The sequence below is a fragment of the Neolamprologus multifasciatus genome, chromosome 8, assembly GCF_963576455.1.
Source record: "Neolamprologus multifasciatus chromosome 8, fNeoMul1.2, whole genome shotgun sequence".
Lineage (NCBI taxonomy): Eukaryota > Metazoa > Chordata > Actinopteri > Cichliformes > Cichlidae > Neolamprologus > Neolamprologus multifasciatus.
The window spans coordinates 455,001-481,207 of NC_140446.1; the positions used below are offsets into that span (position 1 = coordinate 455,001).

Here is a 26,207-nt window from a genome sequence, read left to right on the forward strand (position 1 = left end):
CAAGGGTAAACAGACTATGGCAGTTTCACTCAAAGCACATGTCCACAGATGGATTATTGTTATTGTCACTGCTACATGATGCACCTGTTAGTGAATTATTGTAAAAAATAAGTTCAGATTTCTAAAATCAACTACATACATAAACGTGTATGATTTCATGCCAGGATCTTTTGAATGTCTAGTCTGTTTTATTTGACCTAGTCTTTGTTATTTGTAATAATTTATGCTTTTTGTGTTGTTTCTTTTTAAACTATCACTTCAAAATGGGATTAAAAAGAAGTGTATGTGTGCCTGTTTTGGTACTTCTACTTGTGAAGGATTTCTCTGTTTATTGTGCAGCAGATACTTTTTCAGAAATAATCTTCGTATCAGATTCTGATTGTCCGGGATTAATTTTTTTTTAGCCTGGTTCAATGATCACCTCTGGAGCACCATACCTTCTGGTGACAACCTCCTGTAGGCTGGGTAATAAGCTGCTTACTCACCTGTGTTGGTGCCTCCACCAGTTTGTTTGAGTTGTTTTATGGCCCTCAGCAGGGTTTGTTTGGTCTGGTGGGTGTTCAGGTGCCACTCTGTCCTTGGTGTGGTGCTGAACAAAGTCAGACCTTCAGAAGCAATGTGTAAAACAACAAGGACACACAGAGCTCGTCATTCAAATTCAAACATTCACACATTCAAACACGATAGTTATTAGCACTTTGTACAAATTACACATTATTAAAAGCACAATAATTAAGGGGAGTTCATGTATGTATGTGTGGTATTTTTTTACAAAGTTAAAGTACTTTTGAAATTAACAGTGTTAAATATAATAGTAATGAAAACATTACCGATCTGGACTGCATCGGGACCAATGTTGAGGCCGTTGACGATAGCAACAAGAAACGTTTTAATTTTAACAAAGTCATTTCTGCTGATGCTCGCAGACTCATCCACCAACATCACAATGTCAACTTTGGCTGTTTCACAGTGAACACCTGAAACACAGCAAAGGATTATGGGATACAAGAGAAGACCAAATAAATTTCTGAAGTCTGTGAAGGTTCTCAGTCATCCAGGTCATCGTAGTCAAAGGAGCTTGCAAAGAAAAGCGTCTGGACTTCTTTAAGTTGCTTGAAGAGCAACTTAAAGAAGTCCAGACGCTTTTCTTTGCAAGCTCCTTTGACTAAATTTCTGAAGAGAGAAGCAGGCTGAGAGGTCGGTGTTAGGTCTAAACTTATAGACGTCGCTGACTCAGAGACTTATTCCCGTGAACAAAGCAAGACAAAACAGCAATCGATCTGTTTTAACTCGCGCAAGTGAAGCACGGTGGCAATCTCAGAGCAGCACTCGGCCCTCGACCTCAGATGACTCCGACCCCAGCCTCTGCTTCAGCCTCTGCTTCAGCCTCTGCTTCAGCCTCTGCTTCAGCCTCTTTATTGAAATGACACAGAGCCCCATTGTAAACCCCATGTGGTGTGTTGTAAAGTCAAAAGCACTGTGTGTGTGTGTGTGTGTGTGTGTGTGTGTGTGTGTGTGTGTGTGTGTGTCTTCCTGGTGATCACAAAGGTGTCATCTCCTCTCACCCCTTAGCTTAGCTTCCTCTAACAGTTTACCACATACAAACACAGGTGAGCCCACAAAGGGCAGGAAGTGATTCCTTATATAGAATGTGCCTGCAGTTAACACTATAACCCCCCCACCCCCCCACCCCACCACTCAGAATGTCTTTGATCATGCAGCTTGAAACAAGAAAAATTGTAAGCACAAAAATGACAACATTTAACAACTCGCTCTAACAGTCGGTACAGACCCATCAGCTGTCTGAGAAACCTCACACTCCTCTGATCACCAACTAATACATTACCAGGAATCAAACAACAACTGAAGTGGTTATTAAAGATAAAATTACAAGTTACTAAATGAAAAAAGTCTTCTGTGATTTGGAAAAAACAACAGCAACTATAATATTTTGTTATAAGGAATCACACACGGAAATGAAACATGCCATATTACGACATAAATAAATAAAGTAACAGAGATAACTGTTACAGTGAAGTCGATACAGCAGCTTTTTTATGATTTGATCAAAAATGAGGGAAATTTCCAGATATTTCTACGGTTTAAACTTAACTGTAAATGAAATAATACTTCCACCCCCATGGTTAACAATAAAATACTTTCCAACTTCAGATAGCAGCTCAACACTTGAGCTTTCAGAGTCACCGACCCAAGTCAAAGAATTGAAACCTGTTGTCTCAAAGCATGTTGAACAACGTGAACAGGCGCTCACAGAACTGTACTCAGTATAGCAGCACAGTTTGGGTGTGTTATTGAAACCCTTTATTACATTTATTTAAATCATGGAAAAGAAAGATGTAATAAAGGAATAACAGCTCTGCTACTTCGTTCAGCTGCTAGCTTCGGGGGTCTGCACAGCAGATAACATGCGACCACCTCCTGTTCCAGCATCCTGCTCTGTCAGACCAACCCTCTGCATCTCCTCCATCACTACATCTGTGAATCTTCGCTAAGCTGTTCTTCTTTTTCTCCATCCTTTGTCCAGTATCTCCACTCTGAGCTGTCTGATGGACTCTTTTCTGATCCTGACTGTCCCGGTGAACATCTGAACGTCTGCAGCTCTGCATAGGGACTCTTTACTTAGTCCCTATGGACCCCAAAGCGCTAACTAAGCTACAAATGTGCAAACACACACAAACATAAGCATTTTATTTGTATCAGTGGAACATTTTAAATATGTTGTTAAACTGTCAGGCAGTAGGAACTTCTGTTTCAATAGAGGCAGCTGGAAAACGCAGCTGAATTTAAATGGAAAAGAAAACCAAATATAAAGCACTCAAAGCCTCAGTTGCCTTTGCTGCCAACCACAGTGGAGACAGAAGCCTTCCAGAGCCTTGGCAGATATCCAGCATTAGGGACGGAGACCTTTGAAGAGAACATACTGATAAAAGACTGCAGCAAAGGATAGTCTGAATGGTGGCTAAACAGCCTCAATGAACTTCCCAACAAATTCAAGCTGTTCTGCAGACTCAGGGTGCAACAGTGTGAGCTCGAACTATCCATCGACATCTGAACGAGGTGAAACGCTATGGCAGGAGAGCCAGGAGGACCCCGCTGACACAGAAATGTAAAAAAGCCAGACTGGATTTGAGGAAGACAAAATCCTTCCTGGAGAATGTGGCGGATGAGACCCAGCTCATCATTCTGGTTACTGAAAACACAATGAGTCCGGATCCAAATCTGATTAAACGCTTATGAAGAGATCTCAAAATTGCTGTTGGGAGAAGTTGCCCTTCAAGTCTGAGAGACTTTGAGCAGTTTGTAAAAGAAAAGTTGTTGAAAATTTCAGTTGAGGTGTAACCAGCTTGTAGTTGCAGTTATTTTTTCCAAAGGGCGTGTAACCACATATTAAGTTGAGGTTGCCAATAATTTTGTCCAGACCAGTTTTTGAGTCTTTTGTGGAAAGCTGTCGAATTCTGTTCTGTTTTTTGTGTTTGTGTTGACAAAAATACCAAAACATTTGTAATTGTAAAGATTTTCTGGAAAAATTCCAGCCATAGCCGTACGTCTCTTTTCTACTCGAGCACTCAAAAGATTTATACGATGTGTTTCATTCACCCATTCTAGTGTTTTCTAACTAAGATTAGTATCTTGCCCTTGGCTCGTTTCTAATACATCTCCTTAAAACGTCTCAACAAATGGACTCAGACGGATCTGAAGAGGTTTAGATTCATGTCAATATTATACATTATTGTGTATAATATTAATGTAAACCAGCACAAACAGGACAGGCTGTTGCAGAGTCCTACCTGAGCCCCACAGCAGCAGCAGAACCAGCAGCAGGTGATCCATGTCAGGTCCACGTCCGTCTCTGTCTGTCTGTCCGACTCTTCAGCTCTCTGCTAATAAACTGCTGTTTCCTCTTCATCTGTTATCTACTCATCAGCCAACTGATGAGCAGTTTCTCAAACTGAAAAGCCACAGAATCAAGATCAGCTGCCTGCCTGGATTTCAGAGAAACCGCCTATCATCCTCTCCCGCGGACACTCACCCCTCCCTCCGGTTTCCACGGTCCGGCCGCGATCGTAAGATAAATAGCCCTGGTGTATGCCGTTATCTCCCTGCTCTCCAGTAACTCTCTCCCCTTTCTGTTGCAGCCTCCCACGGTCCTGATCACGGCGTCCCCATGTTGGTTATTTCCCGTCTCTCCTGTTCAGCGATAAAGCAGCGTGTTGCCTTTGGTTGGTCACCTTTAGCGTTTGTTTTGTGTGCATGTCTGCGTGTTGTTTGCTTTTGGGTCCAGCTTACGTGTTAGAACTACAAGTTTCTCTGTCAAATCACTTTTACAACTGTTTTTGAAAATCTCACCAAAACATGAATTATCAATATTATATTGGTGAGTGTTGTGGGCTCAGACACACACAAGAGCACATTTAAATATTTCAGTGAAAGTTTCTTTAGCCTAAAATCGCAGGTTTAAGATCCAGAGCAGATTATAAAGGGTTAACCTTCATAAAGTGTGTGACAGCTACAGGAAAGATCTGACACGTTTATCTGATCACACAGATGCTGAGTTTAGCTGCGGTCAGTCGGCTATCTGAAGTTCCAGCATCTGTAATCTGATTGGTCGGTTTTTCACGCAGCAGATTAAAACAAACTCAGGTGAGTTTGGTTGAAAAATCTCTTCCAGGTTCTCCTGTTTCATCCTCTGATTTTAAGTTAACGCTGCTCAGCACGTAACATGATCCACGTCAGCTGTCACATGACAAAGCTGCTCAGAACTTCCTGTCAGAGAGGAAACACACGAAGGTGATGAGGAGATAAAGAAGGAGAGGAAACATGAGTGAGGACACTTCTCCTGTGAGTCACGTTAGAGTTTGTGTGAAACACTCGGACACCTTTAATGAACAGTTTAAAAAGAACATTTATGATATTTACAAATATTTATATGTGATGAAAAAAGTTTGGTGGTAAAATTTCTTTGACATCATTCAGTTTTGTGTTCTGATCAAACAGATGTGAGATAATATCGACCATGTCTGAGTCACAGGCTGTAATATCTCAGCCTTTCAACGTGTGGCCTTTATTAGAGGAGCCGTGGATTACTCACAGGGAACGTTGGGATGCAGGAAAGGTGTCGCCAGGATCAGAGCAGGGACGCAGTTCATGTTTCCAGCGTGTAAAAGAGCTGATGATGTAATATACAGTTTACTGTGTTTGCACTTCATGTTCACTCTGTGGTGAAGGATGCAAACACTTCCTCCACCATGTGGAGGCGCTGCTGAGCTGCCTGCTTTTCTGGACACTGCCAGCTTTAACCATCCAGCTCCGGGTCCTCCTGTGGGCGGGGCTCCTGCCTCCCGGCGACCTGCAGAGACACAGCAGCACACAGGTGAGTCAGCGAGTCGCCGCTCTCTTCCAACGGGCCGAGCGCTTCGTTCCAGAGCGTCCTCTGATCAGCAGACGTGTGCACGGTACCTTACGGCTGAAACAGACGGCAGAGATGAAGAGCAGCAGGCTCAGCAGCAGCAGGCTGATGACAAACACTGTTGGATCTGATGAGACACATTCAGCCGTCACATTAGATGTTGTGGCATCAAACACAAACATCAGGCGAAGCTCAATTGTCCTGCAGACACTCACTCATCACTGTTTCCTAACATCCTGCTGCTTCTGCAGCTTCTCTGGTTCCTATCCTCACCTGTACGTCACAGGGCCCGCCTGTGTCCTGGATGATCTGGATGACGGAGAACCACCACAGACATTTTGATACCGTGCAATCATTTAGTAAAACATTCGAAAGTTTCTGGTTCTGCTGGTGATTTCAGGATTTTCCGTCCCAGCGTCGCCTCGTGCTCACCGGGCGGCAACCAACTATTGACGTGTTCCTTATCCTTTACACCCTGCCAACCCTGGGCACGCGTGCCACAGCTGGCACGTGAAGGGTTAACTGATGGCATGACCATAGTGGGACTGGCCATCAGGCATACCGGGCAAATGGCCGATGGACGGATGGTGATTTTTCGTTTTTATGGGCTGATGATTTTTTTTTTGCAACAGTATTAAAGGTGGTGGATTGGCCAGATGCTGGCAGATGTGTAAAAATAACTCAGGTATTTGGTGGTGGCTGTGGTGGAGCTTCCACTGAGGCAGCAGGTGGATGAGGGAAGGGGAGGCAGGAGGAGCAGAGAGCCGAGGTGGTGAACTGAACTTCAGGTAAGAAGTTATGACCTGCAGTCTATCTGGTCAGATATGAACCAAGTTTAGTTTATTTTTGTTGTGCTGACTTTTTACAGTCAGTTACAATAACTCGTACTGCGTGAGCTAGCATGACGTTTCTATACAGCTGGGTGGTGCTGTGATGTTACTGATAGTGAACTTTATTTTATTCATAAGGTTAGTTAGTAGCTGCCAATCGTCCCGTAAAAAGACGGAGTCGTCACAAACGACACAAAGCTGGATTTATTCTGTCGTTACGCTGCAGCTGCCTCTTCTTCTCTCTCTCTCTCCTGTTGCTACTTCAATCATGAAACTGATCAATGATCAGCTGATCGGCTTTTCTCTCTTGTTTGTTTATCACTTTGCACCAGAAACAGGAAACCAGCGGATGTCGCGCTAAACAACAGCAGCACGTTTAAGCTTGATCAGCTGTTGTTAGCATTTATTTAATATTAATTTCTAGTATCAGCTGATGTTTGCTGGAGCCACAGCTGTAAAGCTGCTGGTCATGATGGTTTGGATATGTGGTGAGAGGGAAACATGAAGATGAAACCAGGAGATGTCCTTACTGAATCATCAGAGCTGAACAGCTGATGGAGAAACAGGTTTACCTTTCAGGTGACATGGATGAGTTAAAGTTATGAACTGTTTCTGAGAGACTAATAACACCAGGATCCTTTTCTAAGCAGCTGACAGCTGGTAACTGTGCAGGGGCGGCTCTAGCAAAGTGTTGGCAGGGGGGCCAGGTAGGGCATTAACAGGGAGAGGGGGGCAGCTGGAATCCACAGCTGTGTGTTCATGGAGCTGCATGTTCACCTGCTGGACGTCACTACCTGACAAGTTTAACTGTCTTCAGAACATTGCAGAGGCCTTATTGACAGTGTTTACATGTCTGTGTGAGCAGATTTTCTCTCACATGAGTCCTCAGGTCTGAATGCTGGACACTGGGAGACCTGTGTCTCTGAGTGGGAGACCAGAGATCACATTAACATGTGTGTCTCTGTATTAACAAACATGCCATATTGGCCCAGTTTATTTTTCTTATCATTGTTGTGAGGAGACCATAAATAGCATTTGTATTTTCTGTTGTTCAGTTCATTTGATGTTATGGATAAAAACTCTTTTTTTGTTTCAAAATAGGTGATAACTATTCGCTGACAGCTGCAAACATCTGCGAACAAATATAATCTATGAAGTTGTTCTATATAGTGTGTAACTGTTCATATAGAGCGTTATTAAATTTAATGCTAATGCATCATATGGCACACTGACCTCTGAGGAGATTTTAGATGCACTCATCATCAGACAGGTTGCCGACGCCTGGTTTACACTAAAAAGCATCTTGAGCTCACTGAGCTGTGAAACCAGGATTTCAGATTCACATTTTCTCAACTGTTATCCAGCACAAAGTCATTTTTATATTTGCAGTTTTGCAAATATAAAAATATAAAATATAAAAACATAATCAGCCAACCAATAAGTAACTTCTGAGAAACTGAGTCCCACCCCAAAGATAAAATAATAAAGATCACATAGATATCGGACTGTGAGTGTGTTGTTAACCCTTTAATGTCACACTCCTGGTTTCAAACGTGGGCAGAAAACGTGTTTCTGCAGCCTTTCAGAATCAACAGCATGTTCTTGTTTCCTCTAAAAATAACATCACACCGCTTACAGCTGACACGACTTTGCTTCAATGTCACAAAGACACCGGCTGACTGCTAACTCACCCTTCACAATAACACATGAACAACACAAAGCATTTTTAATTAGTAGATTAAGTTTGGTGACGTTGGGGGTCTACAAACGAGCAAAACAGGAATGTAAAGCATCCAGTTAAAAAATGAATTAATTACAGGAAAGAGCTTCATCAGATTACCAAAGTATAAAACCTCTGAAGCAGTTAATCTGTAAAGTCCACGTCAGCCATCAGTCACATGATAAAAGTGCTGCGAGCTTCCTGCCTGCAGCTTCCTGTCAGAGACGGCGGACAGAAAACATGTGAAGGTGATGAGGAGATAGAGAAGGAGAGGAAACATGGCTGAGGATGCATCTGGTTTCAGCCACATCAGAGTCTGTTTTAGCCGACTGTAGGTGCAGTCGTCCACGCAGTGAGGAACTCGATTAGCTTTGAGTTAAAAACAGTATTTTGTTAATGCTCTGATATCAATTTTAAAGCTGCAGCTAAAAACAAACAGCTCGCTCCTCCTCTCCACCCATCCATCCACCATCTCTCCTCTCAACTTCTGGCTCTGCAGCTTCTTCACCTGCCTCTGTTTTGCTTCCGTCATGATGATGTGGCCACTAGAGGGCACTGTCGCAATAGACAGCAAATGTTGCTCGTAGTGTGCCGCTGCACAGGCGACGCACGATGCACGAGCCAGAGCATGGCTGGTAAATTCAGTTAGTAGCTTAGCTGCTAGCTGCTATGCAAACGAGCTGGTTATTTCAGTCTGAAGAGTCGCTAACGTCCTACGCTGATGTTGCAGACCTTACAGCTGGGGTCTTTCTTGGCATTCGCGGTGGACAGGCTCATTAGCTGGTGCCCGCTGATCTGAGACACCGCTCCCAGCCTCAGATCCACCGGCTCCGTGTACATCACCTCCAGGTTGACATCCTGAGCGTGGCGGAAAGACAACGAGCCGTCCTCCTCCTCGGTGCAGGTCAAGAAGCGGTTGCCGGACCTGTCGAGGGCTGGCAGCCTCCCTTTACAGAAAGCGTCTCCTTTGGAGCCGTCAGGAGCGAGGACCAGGATCACGTAGTGGTACGACGTGTACATGCAGTAGAAATCCCCAAAGTACATGTTGGTGGTCTTGTTGAAGAGGACATCTGCTCGGATCTGTACAGAAACAAAACACGGTGTGTTTTATATTTTTGTGCACTTTTAAAACTTATTTACCCAACTTGGTAAAATAGAAAGAATAATAATAGTAAATAGTAAAAGAAAATAGTAAAATAATAATAATATAAAAAGTGTATATTTTTTCAAATATCCACAAATTTATTGAGTTTGAAGAATAAATGTTTATTTCCTGTTTAATCACAGAAATGACAGTTTAAATTCATTTTATTTTATCAAATTTGCAACAATAAAAATATCTGACTTTTGTAATCTTTGACTTTTCTGTGACCTAAAATATCAGTAAAAAGTGAAAGCTTCAATTTTTTCTCATTTTAATTTTGAACCTAAAAAAGTGGTTTGAGGCAGACACGGTGAGGTTCAACAGCCAGAGCAGCAAAGACACGGCAAGAAAACAGATTTGATCTAAGCTGGATGTTTTAAAAAGGAAGCACCATTAACTTTGGACTGAATACTTTTTATAATCTTAATTTAATTTACAGTTAATCAAAAATTCTGTTTTACAACAGGCTGGCAGCCTTTTATTGTCTTTAAATTCTATCACGCCTCAGATTTGTGGGGTAAACATATTTATTATTTATATAAGTATATATAAGTAGCAAACAGACAGTTTACAGGAATAGCTGTTAAATCCAGCTTTCAGTTCCCATTACAACATGTCAGCTGACATATCAGCAGTAACATTGATGTAGAGCCATGTCTTCTACCCTAATGGCTTCAACAAAAAGGCCTGAAACAGGCTGCTGCTCGAGGAACATGCACAAAGACATGAAGCACCCTTCAACAAACACGCTTTAGTGGAAAAAAGGGGAGATGTCATCACCCAAGCTTCGTGAGTTGGTCTAAATCAGCGGTCCCCAACCTTTTTTGTGCCACGGATCGGTTTATGGTGTCGTGGATAAATACAACAAAATAAAACCACTACCGCTACCAAAAAAAGAAGATTTATTCATAGCACAAAGGAAAAGACCCAGGGAAACCAAGTTCATGATAAAAAACGGTAAAAACCCTGAAAACCATACGTTTCACACCCGAGCCTCAACTCTCGCGGCCCGGTAAAAAACGGTATTGGCCGATGGCCCAGGGCTCGGGGACCGCTGGTCTACAGCAGCGGTCCCCAACCCCCGGGCCTCGGCCCGGTACCGGTCCGTGAGTCGTTTGGTACCGGGCCGCGAGAGTTGAGGCTCAGGTGTGAAATGTATAGTTTTCAGGGTTTTTATCGGTTTTCAGCGTTATTTTGTTATTGTTTTTATCGTTTACTTGGTTTTCCTGGGTCTTTTCACGTGTGTTATGAATAAATCTTCTTTTTTTCGGTACCGGTACTAGTTTTATTTTGTTGTATTTATCTGCGACACCTTAAAGGCCGGTCCGTGAAAATATTGTCGGGCATAAACCGGTCCGTGGAACAAAAAAGGTTGGAGACCGCTGGTCTAAAGGGTACCTGGAAGCGATACGGCCCGTAGGGGGAGTCCTGGGGAGGTTTTCCTGTGTTGAACTCTGTGTTGCAGCTGAAGAAGATCCCCTCCAGTTTGCCGCTGATGGGGGACCCGTGGCTGCCGCTGTTGTCTTTCACCGTCGGCAGCAAGAAGCAGGACTGAGCATCTCTGGAATGACACACAGGGCTAAAGCACAGCTGTACGGAGAACCCTCTCGGGGTTTTGGTCACTGAGCGGGGCGCACCTGTCTTGTTGGAAGTACTCCCCCTGCTGGTTTCTGTAGAAGACGGTGAACGGCAGCATCCTGCCAGCGATCGCCTCGGCTTTCTGCAGCAGCTGGTTCAGGTGGATGGAGGAGTAATCTGCAGATGCACAGACTCAGACATTCAACATTGAGCTTGTATTTAGGCTGTGGATTATGATGAGTTATGTTAGTCCATAGTGCGACTGCAAAGGAATTTTTTAAATTACGGGTCGATTTTATCAGTGGGACTAAAAACAGTGTGATAGTAAATTAGCTCAAAGACGATCCTCGTGATGCTTTAACCTGCAAATCGATCCAAAGGGATCAGTGTGCACGAGCAGCGAGGAGAGGTGTGGTTTTTGGACTGAGAGGCTTCCGTCTAACCTGCAGTGCAGAACTCAATGATCTCGCTCCACCGAGAAACGGCGTATTCTCCGTCTGGCTGTTTGGCGGCCGTCTGAACGGCCACGGTGTACTCTGTGCGAGGACTCAGGAACCAGTGGCCCCTCACTGTCATCGGCAGGGGAACTGCTTTGGCCACCAGCTTGGTGGGCACATCCTGGAAAACAAAACGTACTCGGCTCGACCGGTTCGTCTGCGTTGTATCGTCTAAAGCAGAGCGCCCAGGATCGGCTCTGCAGACCCACCTTGTGTTTGAACTTGTTGGAGCTCATGTTCTCCTTCTTGTTGAGGTCGATGAAGTAGTGTGTGATCCTGTCTCGGCCCCTGCTGTCCATGTCCCAGCTGATCTTGAAGGAATCGCAGGTGATGTTGGTGATCCGGATCTGCTGAGGAACCGGCAGGTCGTCCACGTCCCCGATGCCGCTGTCTGCAGACTGTGCGCCTGCACAAACACAGACAAAAAACAAAACTACAGCTGTAACGCCTCTGCTGTCCATACATGCCAACCCTCACGATTTTTCTGGGAGAATCCCAAATTTCAGCGCCCCTCCTGAAAATCTCCCGGAGCCACCATTCTCCCGAATTTCTCCCGATTTTCCACCCGGACAACAAAATTAAAAACCATATCGCAGAATTCATAGCGCGGCCCAGCCAATTCAAGTCTCCAACAATGGCGGCAGCTGCTTAGTTTTAATATTGCTCTTATTTCTCTTTCTGGGTCGCAAAAAAACTTTTAACATATTTTCAGGCAAAAATGTAGCTGAGTAAACTTCAAATATCTGAGCCGACACATCGTCTTCAAACCCCCGCGGTCTTTCGCTACTCAGGTTAAACATGATATATGAGTCACTTTGATAACTTAAACATGTTATTGTTTGGCTTTTTTTAGTGTTTTATTTGTTCGTGAGTAAATCGGTTTGGCTGAGATTAAAGTTATTCGATTAGATTAAATTTAACTTTATTTATCCCTCGGGTGGGTTCCTCCGGGGTTTTCACACAGCTGAATAAACGTGTGTGTGAGACGGTCGAGAGTTTACGCCAGCATCCGGTTATATTTTAGATAGCAAGGAGCAGACGGCAGTTTCACTCCACCGAGAGCTCGTGACGTAATTCTAGACCGTCCAGTCGCTCACTTCCGCTCTACCCGGCTTTCGGAGGACCCACTTAGACCACGAAGGCCTTCACTCACGTACAGAGCGGTTTGTGCTGGTGGATGCAGCCTCCGGACACCCCCGCTGTTTCCGTCCAGCCAATAATAACAGTGACATTAAACTTATTTTATCCGATAAATAAACACTGTAAAATTCAAGTTTTTTGTATATGTAAGGCGGAGCTCCAGATGTGTGAGTGAAATTTAGGATTTTGTGGGACGTTATTTGGCAGCTGTCTGAGTTTCTGGGATTCAACTTGCTAACCAAGATAGTTAGCATGTGCTAACTTCCAAACACCAACATGAGAGAAAAACACTGAGAGTGGAAACCAGAAACCAGTGAGTGCTGCCCTGTGGTCGTACTGGGCTGCTGCGAGGTGAAGCTTTACAGTGAAGCTGCTGTCAGTGCCCAGATGACTGAGAGGATGACATCACAGATACGAGCGGCTGAATCCTGAAGCTTAAAGTATGTCGCTGAGCTGCTGATCACAGATTAAAAAGACCACGAGGGGGGGGGGGGCTCATGATGTAAGCAGATTATATCAGAGTCACAGCGACAGATTAACCCATCAAAGGTTGCAGTCCTGTGAAATCTGTGACCCACATCAGCACTCACAGCTGCATCTCACAGCTTTTATATCAGCAGATCGATCCCGTCTGCACCACGCACGGCTACAGAGGTCCGAGAGCTTTGTACACGTGGCTGTAACCTGTAATAACAAAGAAAGTATCCTGACATGTCCTCATCTCTCTGTACAGCATCATTAACACCTTGACCTTCAGATCAGTCTGATGACCTTGAAGGAGAGGTCAGAGGTACTTTCTTTATATTCACAAGCACAGAGAAGACAGCACACTTATATGAATCACAGTTTCTAAGCTGTGAGGCTTTTTAGGTCATCCTGAGCCCACACTACACAGTTTTATATGAATTCATTCAAAGCTTTTCCAGCAGGAGGCGATCAGTCTGAACTCAGACCTGAAACTCTGATGTTCACGTTTGATGTGACTCTGAGGACATCACCATCAGCTCTGATGTGCATCTACAGCAAAGAGCTGAATAAAAAAGGCTAAAAATCAGAGGACAGAGTCGATAAACTGCCCGAGCCGGAGGTTCTGATCACAGGACCACTTCAGGCTGCCGTCTCTGCATTCATCCTTCCTACCCTCCCTCCTTGTGTTCTGCATCTTTTCAGCCTCGGTGGACAAAAGGTTTCAGTCAGCAGAGACGCTGAGAGCTCAGGCTGAACAAGGAGCCCGTTGAAGAGGCGAGGACAGCTCAGACTGCAGCCCCAGAGATAAAAACCCTCCATCAGGGCAGTCCAAACACAGCAGGGGCCACATGGAGAGAACAGAAGTCTACAGTCTCGAGGTCAAAGGTCACTCCTGCCTCGCTGAGTGAGGACAATCGAGTGGCTCCGAAACGCAGGACTCATCAGTTTTTGTTCTTAGAGTGAGGATTAGAGGACGTTAGTGTCTGCAGGAGCTTCCAGGTGTGATATTAATTTGAGCGCTCTGCTCACGGACGCCGGACGCAGATTCACTCAAAGCAGTAAAACCTGAACGCCGGCTTCTTCTGGACATGTGCACTGAGCTCAGATTTGAGCTACATCAGACCCCTCCTGAGTATACATCTCTCCTCCGCACAGACTGCGTCGCCGTTCATTCACAGGAAGCTCATTGCTGCCTTTACTGCAGGTCGGTGTTATGGCCGAGGGTCGACAGCTTTGGCAGGTTCTTATTCTGAGTCCAGCAGCGCAGAGATGGAACTAGCCTGAAACACTGTCAGTCACATGTTATGGGCCGAGTATTTTACTACAGTCACTGTTGACCTGAACCGCGAAAAGCTCAGACAGCAGTGAAACACCTGCTCCAGACATGTACAGATATGTGCTTCATTTTCTACAAATGGAGCACAGAAACACCCGTATCACACCTGTATCACACCCGTATCACATCTGTATCACACCCGTATCACACCCGTATCACATCTGTATCACACCCGTATCACACCCGTATCACACCTGTATCACACCCGTATCACATCTGTATCACACCCGTATCACACCCGTATCACATCTGTATCACACCCGTATCACACCCGTATCACACCTGTATCACACCCGTATCACACCTGTATCACACCCGTATCACACCTGTATCGCACCTGTATCACATCTGTATCACACCCGTATCACACCCGTATCACACCCGTATCACACCTGTATCGCACCTGTATCACACCTGTATCACACCTGTATCACACCTGCCCTTCACTCACATACAGAGCGGTTGGTGCGGATGATCAAATAATCTGTGAGCACCAAACTGTGATGAAGCTGAGGTGATTTCAGCCTGTCCAGGATGATTTTAAACTCGCATCACTGAATCACTCGCTGCAGTTTGGACTCCGAGCTCCACACCAGCAGCTTTTCTCTGCTACCAACACCGGAAAATGTTCGCTTTTGTTCATCAGCTGAGAAAAGAAAGCATGAGCAGAAAGTGTTCCCTCCTCATCCCTCCATCCTGCCAGTGAATGGAGGAGGTGAAGCATCTATTCATTGCTCCTGGGAAGGTGATTAGCCACAGTGGTCTGCAGACCCAGCAGCCTGAAGCTGCTGCCAGTTCAGTCTACAGAGGCCGCTCTGCAGGTTCAGATGAAGCCCGTCACCAAACACAGATCACAGCTCTGACCGAGTGCCGGGATTGCGCCGTCAGGTGTTCGTGATGTCACAGTCTGGGATTTCCTTTATTCCCATGACCTGTGCAGCACAGGGATAGAACCAGCTGTTGGTGCTTACATTTATTTTTCTGGTTATTTCTGTTGAAACACATGAAACCATTATGGATTATGCACTGGAGCTGCACTCCCGACGTTCTTACAGGAGCTTTCAGGACTTCCTGTGAACGCTGCAGGTTCACTCTGCTCCGTTGGCCACATTTACATCCTCATTCAAATCGAAGCAACAGCCAGAGCTCGTGTGCCTGCAGGACACACAAATCACCTGCATTTACATGAAGTCATGTGACTCCTCGTCTTAGAGGCTTGGAGTCAGAAACGGAAACAACAAAAGATGCCTTGTTGTTGTTGTACACACTTTTAGATTACTGTGGTGAAACTGTCCTGAGGTCAGCCATGATGACAGCGTGGCAGTGCGGGTAGCCAAGGTAACAGTGACACAGGAGGTGCAGAGTAAACACAGGGACGTCTCAGCAAATGATACCGAAATTAAACATTAAAAATCCATCCATCCATCCATCATCATCCATCCATCCATCCATCCATCCATCCATCCATTCATCATCCATCCATCAAACATCTGCCCATCCATCAAACATCCATCCATCAAACATTCATCCATCAAACATTCATCATCCATCCATCAAACATCTGCCCATCCATCAAACATCCATCCATCAAACATTCATCCATCCATCCATCCAAACATCCATCCATCCAAAAATCCATCATCATCATCGATCGATCCAACCATCCATCCATCCATCAAACATCCATCCAAACATCCATCCATCCATCCAAACATCCATCCATCCATCCAAACATCCATCATCATCATCGATCGATCCAACCATCCATCCATCCATCAAACATCCATCCAAATATCCATCCATCCATCCAAACATCCATCCAAAAATCCATCATCATCATCGATCGATCCAACCATCCATCCATCCATCAAACATCCATCCAAACATCCATCCATCCATCCAAACATCCATCCATCCATCATCATCATCGATCGATCCAACCATCCATCCATCAAACGTCCATCCATCCATCAAACATCCATCCATCCAAACATCCATCCAAAAATCCATCATCATCATCGATCGATCCAACCATCCATCCATCCATCCATCAAACATCCATCCATCCATCCAAACATCCATCCATCCATCATCATCATCGATCCATCCATCCATCCATTCAAACATCCATCCATCCATCATCATCATCGATCCATCCATCGATCGATCCATCCATCCATCCATCCAAACATCCATCCATCCAAAAATCCATCATCATCATCGATCGATCCAACCATCCATCCATCCATCTATCAAACATCCATCCATCAAACATTCATCCATCAAACATCTGTCCATCCAAACATCCATCCATCCAAACATCCATCCATCCATCATCATCCATCCATCCATCCATCCATCCATCCATCATCATCGATCCATCCATCCATCCATCAAACATTCATCCATCAAACATCTGTCCATCCATCATCATCAATCCATCCATCCATCCAAACTTCAATCCATCCATCCATCCATCCATCCATCCATCAAACATCCATCCATCCATCATCATCGATCCATCCATCCATCCATCCATCAAACATTCATCCATCAAACATCTGTCCATCCATCATCATCGATCGATCCATCCATCCAAACATCCATCCATCCATCCATCCAAACATCCATCCAAAAATCCATCATCATCATCGATCGATCCAACCATCCATCCATTCATCCATCAAACATCCATCCATCCATCAAACATCCATCCATCCATCCAAACATCGATCCATCCATCATCATCATCGATCCATCCATCCATTCAAACATCCATCCATCCATCATCATCATCGATCCATCCATCGATCGATCGATCCATCATCATCATCGATCCATCCATCCATCCATTCAAACATCCATCCATCCATCATCATCATCGATCCATCCATCGATCGATCCATCCATCCATCCATCCAAAAATCCATCATCATCATCGATCGATCCAACCATCCATCCATCTATCAAAATCCATCCATCAAACATTCATCCATCAAACATCTGTCCATCCAAACATCCATCCATCCAAACATCCATCCATTCATCATCATCCATCCATCCATCCATCCATCCAAACATCCATCCGTCCATCCATCCATCCATCCATCCATCCATCCAAACATCCATCCATCCATCATCATCGATCCATCCATCCACCCATCAAACATTCATCCATCAAACATCTGTCCATCCATCATCATCCATCCATCCATCCATCCATCCAAACATCAATCCATCCATCGATCCATCCATCATCATCCATCGATCCATCCATCCATCAAACATTCATCCATCAAACATCTGTCCATCCATCATCATCCATCCATCCATCCATCCAAACATCAATCCATCCATCGATCCATCCATCAAACATCCATCCATCCATCCATCCATCATCATCGATCGATCCATCCATCAATCACACATTCATCCATCACACATCTGTCCATCCACCATCCAACCATTATCATTTCATCCATTTGGCCTGTGGGAGGAAACTGGTGTTCTAGGATTACATCAATAAGATAACAGGACTCAGCCATGTGTGTATGCAGAAATATCGCCTCTCTGAAAAAGTAGATTTATAGCTCTTTTAACAGACTGTGCAAGTGTTCCTAATAAAGTGGTCTTTGAGTTGAAGTAGTTCAGGTTTTGCCTTCAGCCTAGAAAACCTACCCTCACTGGGATAATCATTAATATTTGGTACTTCTGCTGTAAGCAGCTGATGTCTGAGCAAAGCTGTGATTGGTCAGAAGAGCTCTGACTTCAGGTGGAAACCAGGAAGCTTCTGCTCGAGTGCAGACTGTGAGTATGCAGCTGTCCACCACAGAGATTATCAAGCTTTAATGCAGACTCTCTCCATGCTGTTATCCCATCTGGACTGTTGGATTAAATCAAGCCTGCCACAGGAAAGGTAACATGTCCACGCAGAGGTCACGACATTCCTGACCCCGCTGCTCTCACCATGTTTGAATTAACGTTTAATTTTAGTCTCGGCTTGTTTAAAGTACAAAATGTGAATAAGCCCAGTCTCTCTGTTCAAACTTTTCTTCTTCTTCAGTCGAGTGTTTGGAGTCCGTCATGTGACAGCAATGATTCATCAGAACAACAGAAGCAGCAGAGCAGCTCGTTTTCCTGCTCGCTCCGGTTCCCCTGAACGCCTCGACCACAGCAGTGCAGTCTTCCTGCTTCCTGTGAGTCCATCACTACCTTTGACCTGCAGACTTTAAACCCCGAACTAAGAGCCGGCTCCTCTCCGAGTTCACATTCATGCACACTGAGTCAGTTTGAAGCTTTGGAGTCTAAAACCAGCCAAAGTTCAGACAAACCCACCAATCAGAGTGCAGCAGGAACTCTCTGCACTTTAAATAAAGTTTAGAAATAAAAGTATAAGTTAACTGGACTGTTCTACCTGCTGCGTCCTCGCAGTGTGACGACAGTAGACGCACACACTGACCTTGGCCCGGCTGCAGACTCTGGAGCTCCACGCTGGGACTCGGAGGCTCCGTCATGTTGGCTCCGCTCAGACAAAGAGACGAGCTCAGAGAGGCTTCAGCCTGCCTGCAGCTCGCTCCACCCCTCTCTCTCTCCCTCTCTCATTCAGTGACATCATGGGACGATGAAGGAGGAAGAGAGAGAGTCAGACATCTACTGTTGTTGTGATTATTAAAGTGAGCTCTCGCAGCCTGCACTGCTCTTACACCGAGCTCATCACAGTATCATTACAAGCCGCCTGAACCAGGCAGGAACATCTGGCCCAGCTGCAGCTTGTGTGAGCGAATACCAGAGCCTGTAAGAACATGTGAACGACCCACATCCTTCACGTATGGTTACTGAAACTCTTACAGCATTTTATAAGAAACAGTTTACCTGTAGCTGAGTGACCCCAGCTCACCTGTGTGAGCTGAAAACAGCCCCGTCTGTGTCACAGTGGAGAAACAGCTGGAAGCAGCAGAGACTTTAGCGCTGTGACGTTGTGTTCGTGAGATTACAGGAGCTGGCAGATGTGTGTGTGTGGACTGGAGTTAATCTTCTTATGTAAACACTCATTTCATTCTGTTGCCCGTGCGGTCTGTAATCCTGCAGACCCACCGCCATGTTTAAATCCTTAAATGGAGACGTCACCGCTGCGGGGCAGGAAACGCTCCACCTGCAGGCTTCCACCCCTGACCTTCACCTCACAGAACTGGGCCGGGTTCATCTGTGCAGGCTGGCTCAGGTACCACCGTGTGGGACAGAGACTGAAGGGGCAGGACTGCCAGCATCATGAAGCACAATAGGCAATAAACGCAGTTTATATTTTATATATACATATATGTATATACACGTATATATATGAGAGCTGATTGGTCACTGCCTGTTAATGTATGTAATGACGTGATGATCATAAGTGTGACTGACGCACTTACTTTGCTTACATTTACATTCAGAACAACATCATCAGGTGTGCAGAGCTGCTGTTTGTTCACAGTCACATCTGTAACTTTAAAATGAGGCAGCAGGGGCGGGGTTCACTCCGCGCGCGCGGCGGGGTTTTTTCATGTCACGTGTGACCCCAGCGTGTATTTTTTTTATTGTTATTCATCTTCAGCTCATATTTTCTCCTGCGTCCGTCGCACCGATGGGAGCGTCCCTCTGGCTGATCCAAGACTATCTAATGTACGGTCTCTGCGCTGGAGGCTGCGGTTGCCATGGTGACGGAGCACGCTTCGGAGGGAGGAGGGGTGTGCGCTTCTGCGCAGGCGCGGTGTGTGTCTGAGGCCACAAGTAGCGAGGACACGATGAACGGAGGTAAATATGTGAGCCGGCGGGACTCTAAGAGCGCGCGCTCGGCGAGTGGACCAAACGCTCGAAGCGCCGAAACCCGCGAACCCCGGGAGGACGTCACAGACCGGAGCTCCGGTAAGAACCGAGGAGCTAGCGGAGGAGGAGCAGCTAGCTGTTAGCCGTTCACCCCAGCCCTCCATCAGCTCATAATTCAGCTGTGCTGAAGAAGGCGGAACTGTTTGTAGAACCCGGACGGTTTACGGCGCGCACACGGCGCAGTGAGCGTTGTCACTTGCTGTGTCCCATTTCGGGGTATGCACGCTTGAAGTACGCATTTTAAGTGCGGTTACGTCACCGCCACGCGACGACAGCTGTCCCAATTCGAAGTGTACTTGAAATGCATACTCCAAATGCGCCGTCGATTTCCCCAAATATCAAGCGTGGTCCGGTGCACGCTTCGTGGTCCCATATATCCCACAATTCATAGCGCGGCGGTGGGTGTGGATAATTTTGCCGCAAAATACGGCAGAAGGGAGCGGCCGAAAAGTGAACTGTCAAAAGTAAGTACTGAATATGACGTCACTTATTCATGTGCGAATGTTTAATAACGAAGAACATTAAAACATTGCTGTTGGCCACATGTAGGCAAAGTTGTGTGACACTAGTGATGTTTGTACTTTCAGCATTAACTTGGTTTTAAAGCCTCTACTTGTAAATATACATATAGTCGACCTTAATCTTACAGAGAATCTGATGATTTTATGGATAATTAAAGTCAGTCATATATCCACAAACACAACAAGCTGACAGTCAGTGATATATATATATATATATATATATATATATATATATATAATCTGACAATACTATAATATTGGCCATATTATATTTACATTACCACAGTGAGATGACTTTAGTCTCATGAACAACATTAACTAATTATTGTTTACTAGCTAATCTTAAATGACTGTTCAGTACAGAAATGAAGCCCTTGAATCATGTTTTACAGTCCTGTGGTCTCAGCCTCAGATACTCAACTAATCAAAGTGATGTCATGACAAAAATGATTGACCAACAAAACATTTTTCTCCTTCATTTCTGTCAAACAAAGCTGTATGTAACGTGGTTAGTGTCATGGTTGCTAGGCAACCTGAACAGCGCGACGAAGCATATACCGTCCCATTTCACAAGCCTCTCACTTCCGCACTTCCCGTACTTATAGTACGCACCGTCCGTAGTACGCGTAGTGTGCGTACTTCAAGCGTGCATACCCCGAATTGGGACACAGCATGTCACTACCCGATCCGTACCGGAAACCCGATCGGTACCCCGCATGCGCGAAAGGTGTCTACTTCCGGTCGAAGCGTTTTACGATAGTTACGGGTCAGAGTATCTGTTAAAATGTTAAGAATAACAAGTATCTCTTAAAATGTTTGCAATAATGAAGCATTTCAGTACAATGTAGACAAAAACGAAAAATAAAAAGATAGTTACGGATCGGGACTCCCCGATCCTTACTGCGCATGTGCAAAGTCGGACCGTACAAATCGGGTCTACCCGATCCGTACCGCGCATGTGCAGATGTTTTCTTCTTCTTCTGTTCGTTTAATGGCAGTTTACTCCCCAGTGTACGAGGATACTGCCACCTGCTGACCGAGCGAATGAACCCTACTGTAAACTGAATTAGCGTCATTACAAACGTGTGTTAAATTTGATTTAGTGACAGTCGAGTGTGTTTATGCTTGTCTGTGTGGAGAGGATTGATTGGAATAGTGATGATGATGTCCGCTATCACTGTCAGCTGTCAGTAAACACTTAATCTGGCTGCTGAATCTTCACGTGACACATTGCTAAGTCAATATTATTAAGTCTGTAATTAGGCGCCATTCTTCTTATTTTACAGCGCTGTTGTTCAATCGGGGAACGCTCTCTGTTGAGGAGAAAAGCATGAATTTGTTTGTATACGGATTATCCATAGTTTAAATGTCCCGGGCAGTCGAAAAGGAGGCAGAGCTGTTGAGAAATGCTAGGAGCTAACTGGGCGCTAACCGTATCATTCAAATATATTGAGTGTCGCAATGTTGGCAAAGAGAGGAAGTGACGTAAGATTTGCGCATGCGGGGTACCGATCGGGTTTCCGGTACGGATCGGGTAGTGACAAGCGTGTTTTTATGGTACAGCCACGCAGGAAATCGGTATCCATAGAAGCAGATAAAAAACAACCAAATTGAAGATATTTACACGAGTGAATAAAAACTCCAAAGATGAAGACCTACTGAGCCTTTGTTCATTTATCCATGTTAGTCAGACTTTCTGCTGTGGTGTTTCAGGCTCAGAGTCACTGACCTGCTCGGCATAATAAATAATAACTAGAACACAGATGAGTCCACCTGTTAATCGTCTGATTCAGCTCAGAGAGTCGTGTTCAGAGAAAGATTTTGTTTGATTGTCAACGTGAGTCTCAGTCAGCTTTAAAAACATAACTCCCACCTGGACGTCCCAGATGTACCTGAGAACAGGTGAGAGCACGTCCTGACTGCCGTCAGTGTCCAGTCCTGTGAGCTGCTCTGACTCCATGGCCTGGATGAATGTGGGGCTGTTTCGAGAGCTCAGACTGTCAGATGCTGCCGTGGCTCTGACCAGCTCAGGTTAGCAGGCTGATGATGATGAAGGAAACCAGAGTTCTTGCTTCATGTTGAGAAGTTCAGCTGTTAAAATGTGAAGTCTGTTTGTCAGCAGCTGAGTTTACTGTAGCTTTGTGAGCGCGTCCTGGATATCAAGCTGACCTCTGATTGGAATAGGAGAGCACAGCCTAGAAATCATCCACCTTTGTATCCGCCCTGAAATCAGGTGGAGGTGATGAAGGAGCGAGCTCTTCCTCAGAGCCTGTGGCTGGCACAGCTGACCTCAGGTACAGGAAGCTGATTGGACGTTAAGCTTCCAACACACACCAAACGTACTTCCTGCTCTTCCTCAGACCAGCACGGGTGGATGAAGTTTATTATTCTGGAAAAGTCAAACTTTTTACAAGGTTTTCATCACATTTTTGTGTGCGAGCAGTTTTTATGACGAGGTAACCTCAGAGGTTAAAGGTCATTTAAATAATTAATCACGACAACAACAATGGCCATCGAGCGTCATTTAAAGAGGCTGAAGAACGTCTTCCTGCTGCCCGGGTTGTAGAGTCACTGACCTGTTGTTCACACAGGAGAGAAACCATTTTGCTGCAGTGTTTGTGGAGAAAGAATCACTCGACAGGGAAATCTGAAGAGACACATGAAAGGTCACACATGGGAGAAACTCTTCTAATGCAGGATTTGTCTTTAAAGATGAGGTGTGTGCATGTCAGCAGTAAGATTTTCATGCAGTGAGTCTACTACAGGAGCGCCACAGCGTGGCTGAGGGTACAGGGCTTTTACAGACGTGCTGTCCCTGATTACTCGTTATTTTCAGTGTGACGGATGTGTTTTACACCAGCATGCAAATACCTCCTGACATAAAACACATTTCCACAGAGCAACAACAGAACGATGACATCAGCAGGACGCCACGTTATGAATCGTTAAGGATGAAGCGTTGAAGAGTTTGGAATGATGTTAAAATTGTTAAATTCAATTCAGTTCAGCTTTATTTATAATGCGCCAAATCACAACAACAGTCGCCTCAAGGCGCTTTATATTGTAAGGTTGACCCTACAATAATAGATACAGAGACAAACCCAGCAATCATATGACCCCCTATGAGCAGCACTTTGGCGACAGTGGGAAGGAAAAACTCCCTTTTAACAGGAAGAATCCTCCAGCAGAACCAGGCTCAGGGAGGGGCGGGGCCATCTGCTGTGATTGGTTGGGGTGAGAGAAGGAAGACAGGATAAAGACATGCTGTGGAAGAGAGACAGAGGTTAATAACAGATATGATTCAATGCAGAGAGGTCTGTTAACACATAGTGAGTGAAGAAGAAACACCCAATGCATCATGGGAATCCCCGGCAGCCTACACCTATTGCAGCATAACTAAGGGAGGATTCAGGGTCACCTGGTCCAGCCCTAACTATATGCTTTAGCAAAAAGGAAAGTTTGAAGCCTAATCTTGAAAGTAGAGATAGTGTCTGTCTCCTGAATCCAAACTGGAAGCTGGTTTAAGTTCTGATTCATTCTGGAATTCTGTTTTAGCTTCAGGTGGGAAAAGCTGACATGTCCGAGAGTAAAACTGAGTCTGTGTGACACGCTGACGTTCAATGATGTCCTCTATCTGCGCTGCTGCATGAGACAAACTCAGTGTTTGTTGTGTTTGTGTTTCAGTGTTACCTGCAGTCATCCAGAAGGTGGTGGTGATTAAAGAGGAGGTTCCCTGGAGCCCGAGTCTGGAGCAGCAGGATCCAGATCATTTCCATATAAAAGAGGAACACGAGGAGCTCTGGACCAATGGGGAGGGAGCACCAGCTGATGGGCGGGAGCAGGAGGAAGAGATGAGGTTCCCAATCATCGCTGTTCGGGTGAAGAGGGAAGATGAAGAAGAGACTCCTCACAGCCAAACTGACGACAGCAGCTCTATTCAACCGATAAAAACAGAAAGTGATGAAAGTAACTGTGGAGAACCAGAACCAGCCAGTAACCTGGATCCAAACCACCACAAACAACTAGATACTGCTGAGGAGGCTCCAGGTGTCTGTGAGATTGAGGACAGCTTCGATGGTGTTGACAAGGAGGAATCTTTCTCAGTTTCTGGGCCTTCAAACGAAGACACTGACGGCAGTTTGAAGGACAGCAGGGCGCCTGATTTAAGTGTAAATACTCTGGAACAAGAGGACTTTCTTCAAACACAGAGGACGGGTCAGACAGAAAAAAATGTCCTCCACCTGTTTGGCTGCTGAAAACTGTTTCAGCTTGAAGCTAAACGTAGAGTCACCGATGAAAATTCACACAGGACAGAAACCATTTGGCTGTGGTGTTTGTGGTAAGATGTTTAGCCGCAAGACGCTCTTTAAATCCCACATGAGAGTGCACACGGGGGAGAAACCCTACGGATGTGATGCATGTGGGAAAAGGTTTACGCTTCAGTACAGCTTTAAAAGACACATGCGTGTGCACACGGGAGAGAAACAATTTGGCTGTGACGACTGTGGGAAAACATTTCGTTGCAAAACCCATCTGAAGCGACACATGAGAGTTCACACAGGGGAGAGACCGTTCGGTTGTAGCGTCTGTGGGGAAAGGTTCACAGAACAGGGCGCTCTGAAACGACACACCAGAGTGCACACTGGAGAGAGACCCTTTGGTTGCACTGTGTGCGGGGAAAGATTTGCAGAGCAGGGCATTCTGAAGAGACACATAAGAGTTCACACGGGAGAGAAACCGTTTAGTTGTGATGTCTGTGGGAAACAATTCAGACAGCAGAATACGTTGAAAAGACATACAAACGTCCACACAGGAGAGAAACCGTATGGCTGTGATGTGTGTGGGAAAATGTTTAGAGAGCAGACTACGCTCAAAAGACACACTGTTGTTCACACAGGAAAGAAACCATTTTGCTGTGGTGTTTGTGGAGAAAGATTCACTTGACAGGGAAATCTGAAGAGACACATGAAAGGTCACACATGAGAGAAACTCTTCCACTGAAGGATTTGTCTTTAACCCTCTGGGGTCGCTGGACGCGCCGGCACGTCAAAATCACATGACCAATTTAAGACGACACAGCTACAAGATGCAGCACGTCAGAGTCTCCAATCCAACTTGGGTCGAAAGTGTGGACTTCAAACTATATACCAGTTTTTGAATTGTGTCGATGGGCCACGTAAAACCAGAGTTATGATAAAAAATACACGCAATGTTTTTTTCTGAACAAAACAGTGGTGTTTACAGCGGGAAGGACGGTAAAAACTGCATTTTCTACAGACAGCGCTAGCAAACACTCTCCACTTGTGAGTGAAAAAAGAAAAAGAAAAAACACCCCTTCCCTATTGGTGTTAGATTTTACCATGTCAGCCAATCAAAAAAATGATAAGGCAACATGTGACATTTGGTTGTTTAGGGAGAAGGGGAAGTTTTTAGGAGTGACACCCGCGACGGAAAGCGGGCGGGCGAAAGATGGAGAGAGAGAGCGAGTTTTCATATGTGAGACATTAGTGACGTTTAGCATGTTTGGAGGCTATAGTTAGTGTGTTGTGTAGTTATTGTCTTGTATTGTGTTTCAGTTATACTGCTGAATTTCACATTTGCTCTAAAAAAGCCGTCAAAGGCAGATTCCAGTGTAAACGCTGTTCCCACATGGAAAACTGGACTGATGCACCTCCTGCTG

At 45.2% G+C, this 26,207-nt stretch overlaps 2 protein-coding genes, 1 long non-coding RNA gene and 1 pseudogene across 9 annotated transcripts in view; 2 read left to right on the top strand and 2 right to left on the bottom strand.

Annotated features, from left to right (window-relative positions):
• LOC146512028 (uncharacterized) overlaps nt 1-494 on the top strand; it is a 1,831-nt gene extending 1,337 nt beyond the window's left edge. Inside the window, exon 3 of the long non-coding RNA XR_014875823.1 lies at nt 1-494. This exon is cut by the window's left edge and continues 325 nt beyond it. This is a non-coding gene — a long non-coding RNA (uncharacterized LOC146512028).
• Nucleotides 1-7,648, bottom strand: part of LOC146512027 (uncharacterized) — a 25,135-nt gene extending 17,487 nt beyond the window's left edge. For both annotated transcript variants that reach the window (XM_085171108.1, XM_085171109.1), the window contains exons 1-3: nt 3,810-7,648; nt 831-977; nt 486-605 (exon numbers count right to left, since the gene is read on the bottom strand). In XM_085171108.1, the coding sequence (XP_085027234.1) occupies nt 486-605; nt 831-977; nt 3,810-3,852 (310 nt within the window). In that variant the 5' untranslated portion in view covers nt 3,853-7,648. The remainder of the gene's footprint in view (nt 1-485; nt 606-830; nt 978-3,809) is intronic.
• Nucleotides 7,649-7,678: 30 nt separating this feature from the next.
• LOC146512029 (phytanoyl-CoA hydroxylase-interacting protein-like) lies at nt 7,679-18,761 on the bottom strand. 5 transcript variants are annotated; one of them, XR_014875756.1, is made up of 7 exons: nt 18,601-18,761; nt 11,407-11,603; nt 11,144-11,318; nt 10,760-10,877; nt 10,521-10,683; nt 7,888-9,058; nt 7,679-7,763 (listed from the first exon to the last, which is right to left on the bottom strand). XR_014875756.1 is itself a non-coding variant. In XM_085170685.1 (6 exons), exons 1-6 carry the CDS (start codon nt 18,653-18,655, stop codon nt 8,684-8,686), a joined length of 1,128 nt encoding a protein of 375 aa, XP_085026811.1. In that variant the 5' UTR covers nt 18,656-18,761; the 3' UTR covers nt 7,685-8,683. The 5 variants fall into 5 exon arrangements, 1 of the variants encoding a protein (XP_085026811.1); XR_014875755.1 differs by having other exon boundaries at nt 18,556-18,761; XR_014875758.1 differs by lacking the exon at nt 18,601-18,761 and adding an exon at nt 17,820-17,922.
• Nucleotides 18,762-19,500: 739 nt separating this feature from the next.
• On the top strand, nt 19,501-25,715 carry LOC146512030 (uncharacterized; annotated as a pseudogene). The gene is made up of 2 exons (XR_014875754.1): nt 19,501-20,045; nt 24,212-25,715. The product of XR_014875754.1 is annotated as an uncharacterized LOC146512030 (transcript).
• Nucleotides 25,716-26,207: the final 492 nt, after the last annotated feature.

What these genes read in the sequence shown, in the direction of transcription:
- LOC146512029 (XM_085170685.1), bottom strand. Translation starts at nt 18,655, where the DNA reads ATGACGGAGCCTCCGAGTCCCAGCGTGGAGCTCCAGAGTCTGCAGCCG. An exon ending in CCAACAAGTTCAAACACAAG is followed by an intron (nt 11,319 to 11,406) that starts GTGGGTCTGCAG and finishes TTTGTTTTCCAG; the next exon opens with GATGTGCCCACCAAGCTGGT. An exon ending in CATTGAGTTCTGCACTGCAG is followed by an intron (nt 10,878 to 11,143) that starts GTTAGACGGAAG and finishes GTGCATCTGCAG; the next exon opens with ATTACTCCTCCATCCACCTG.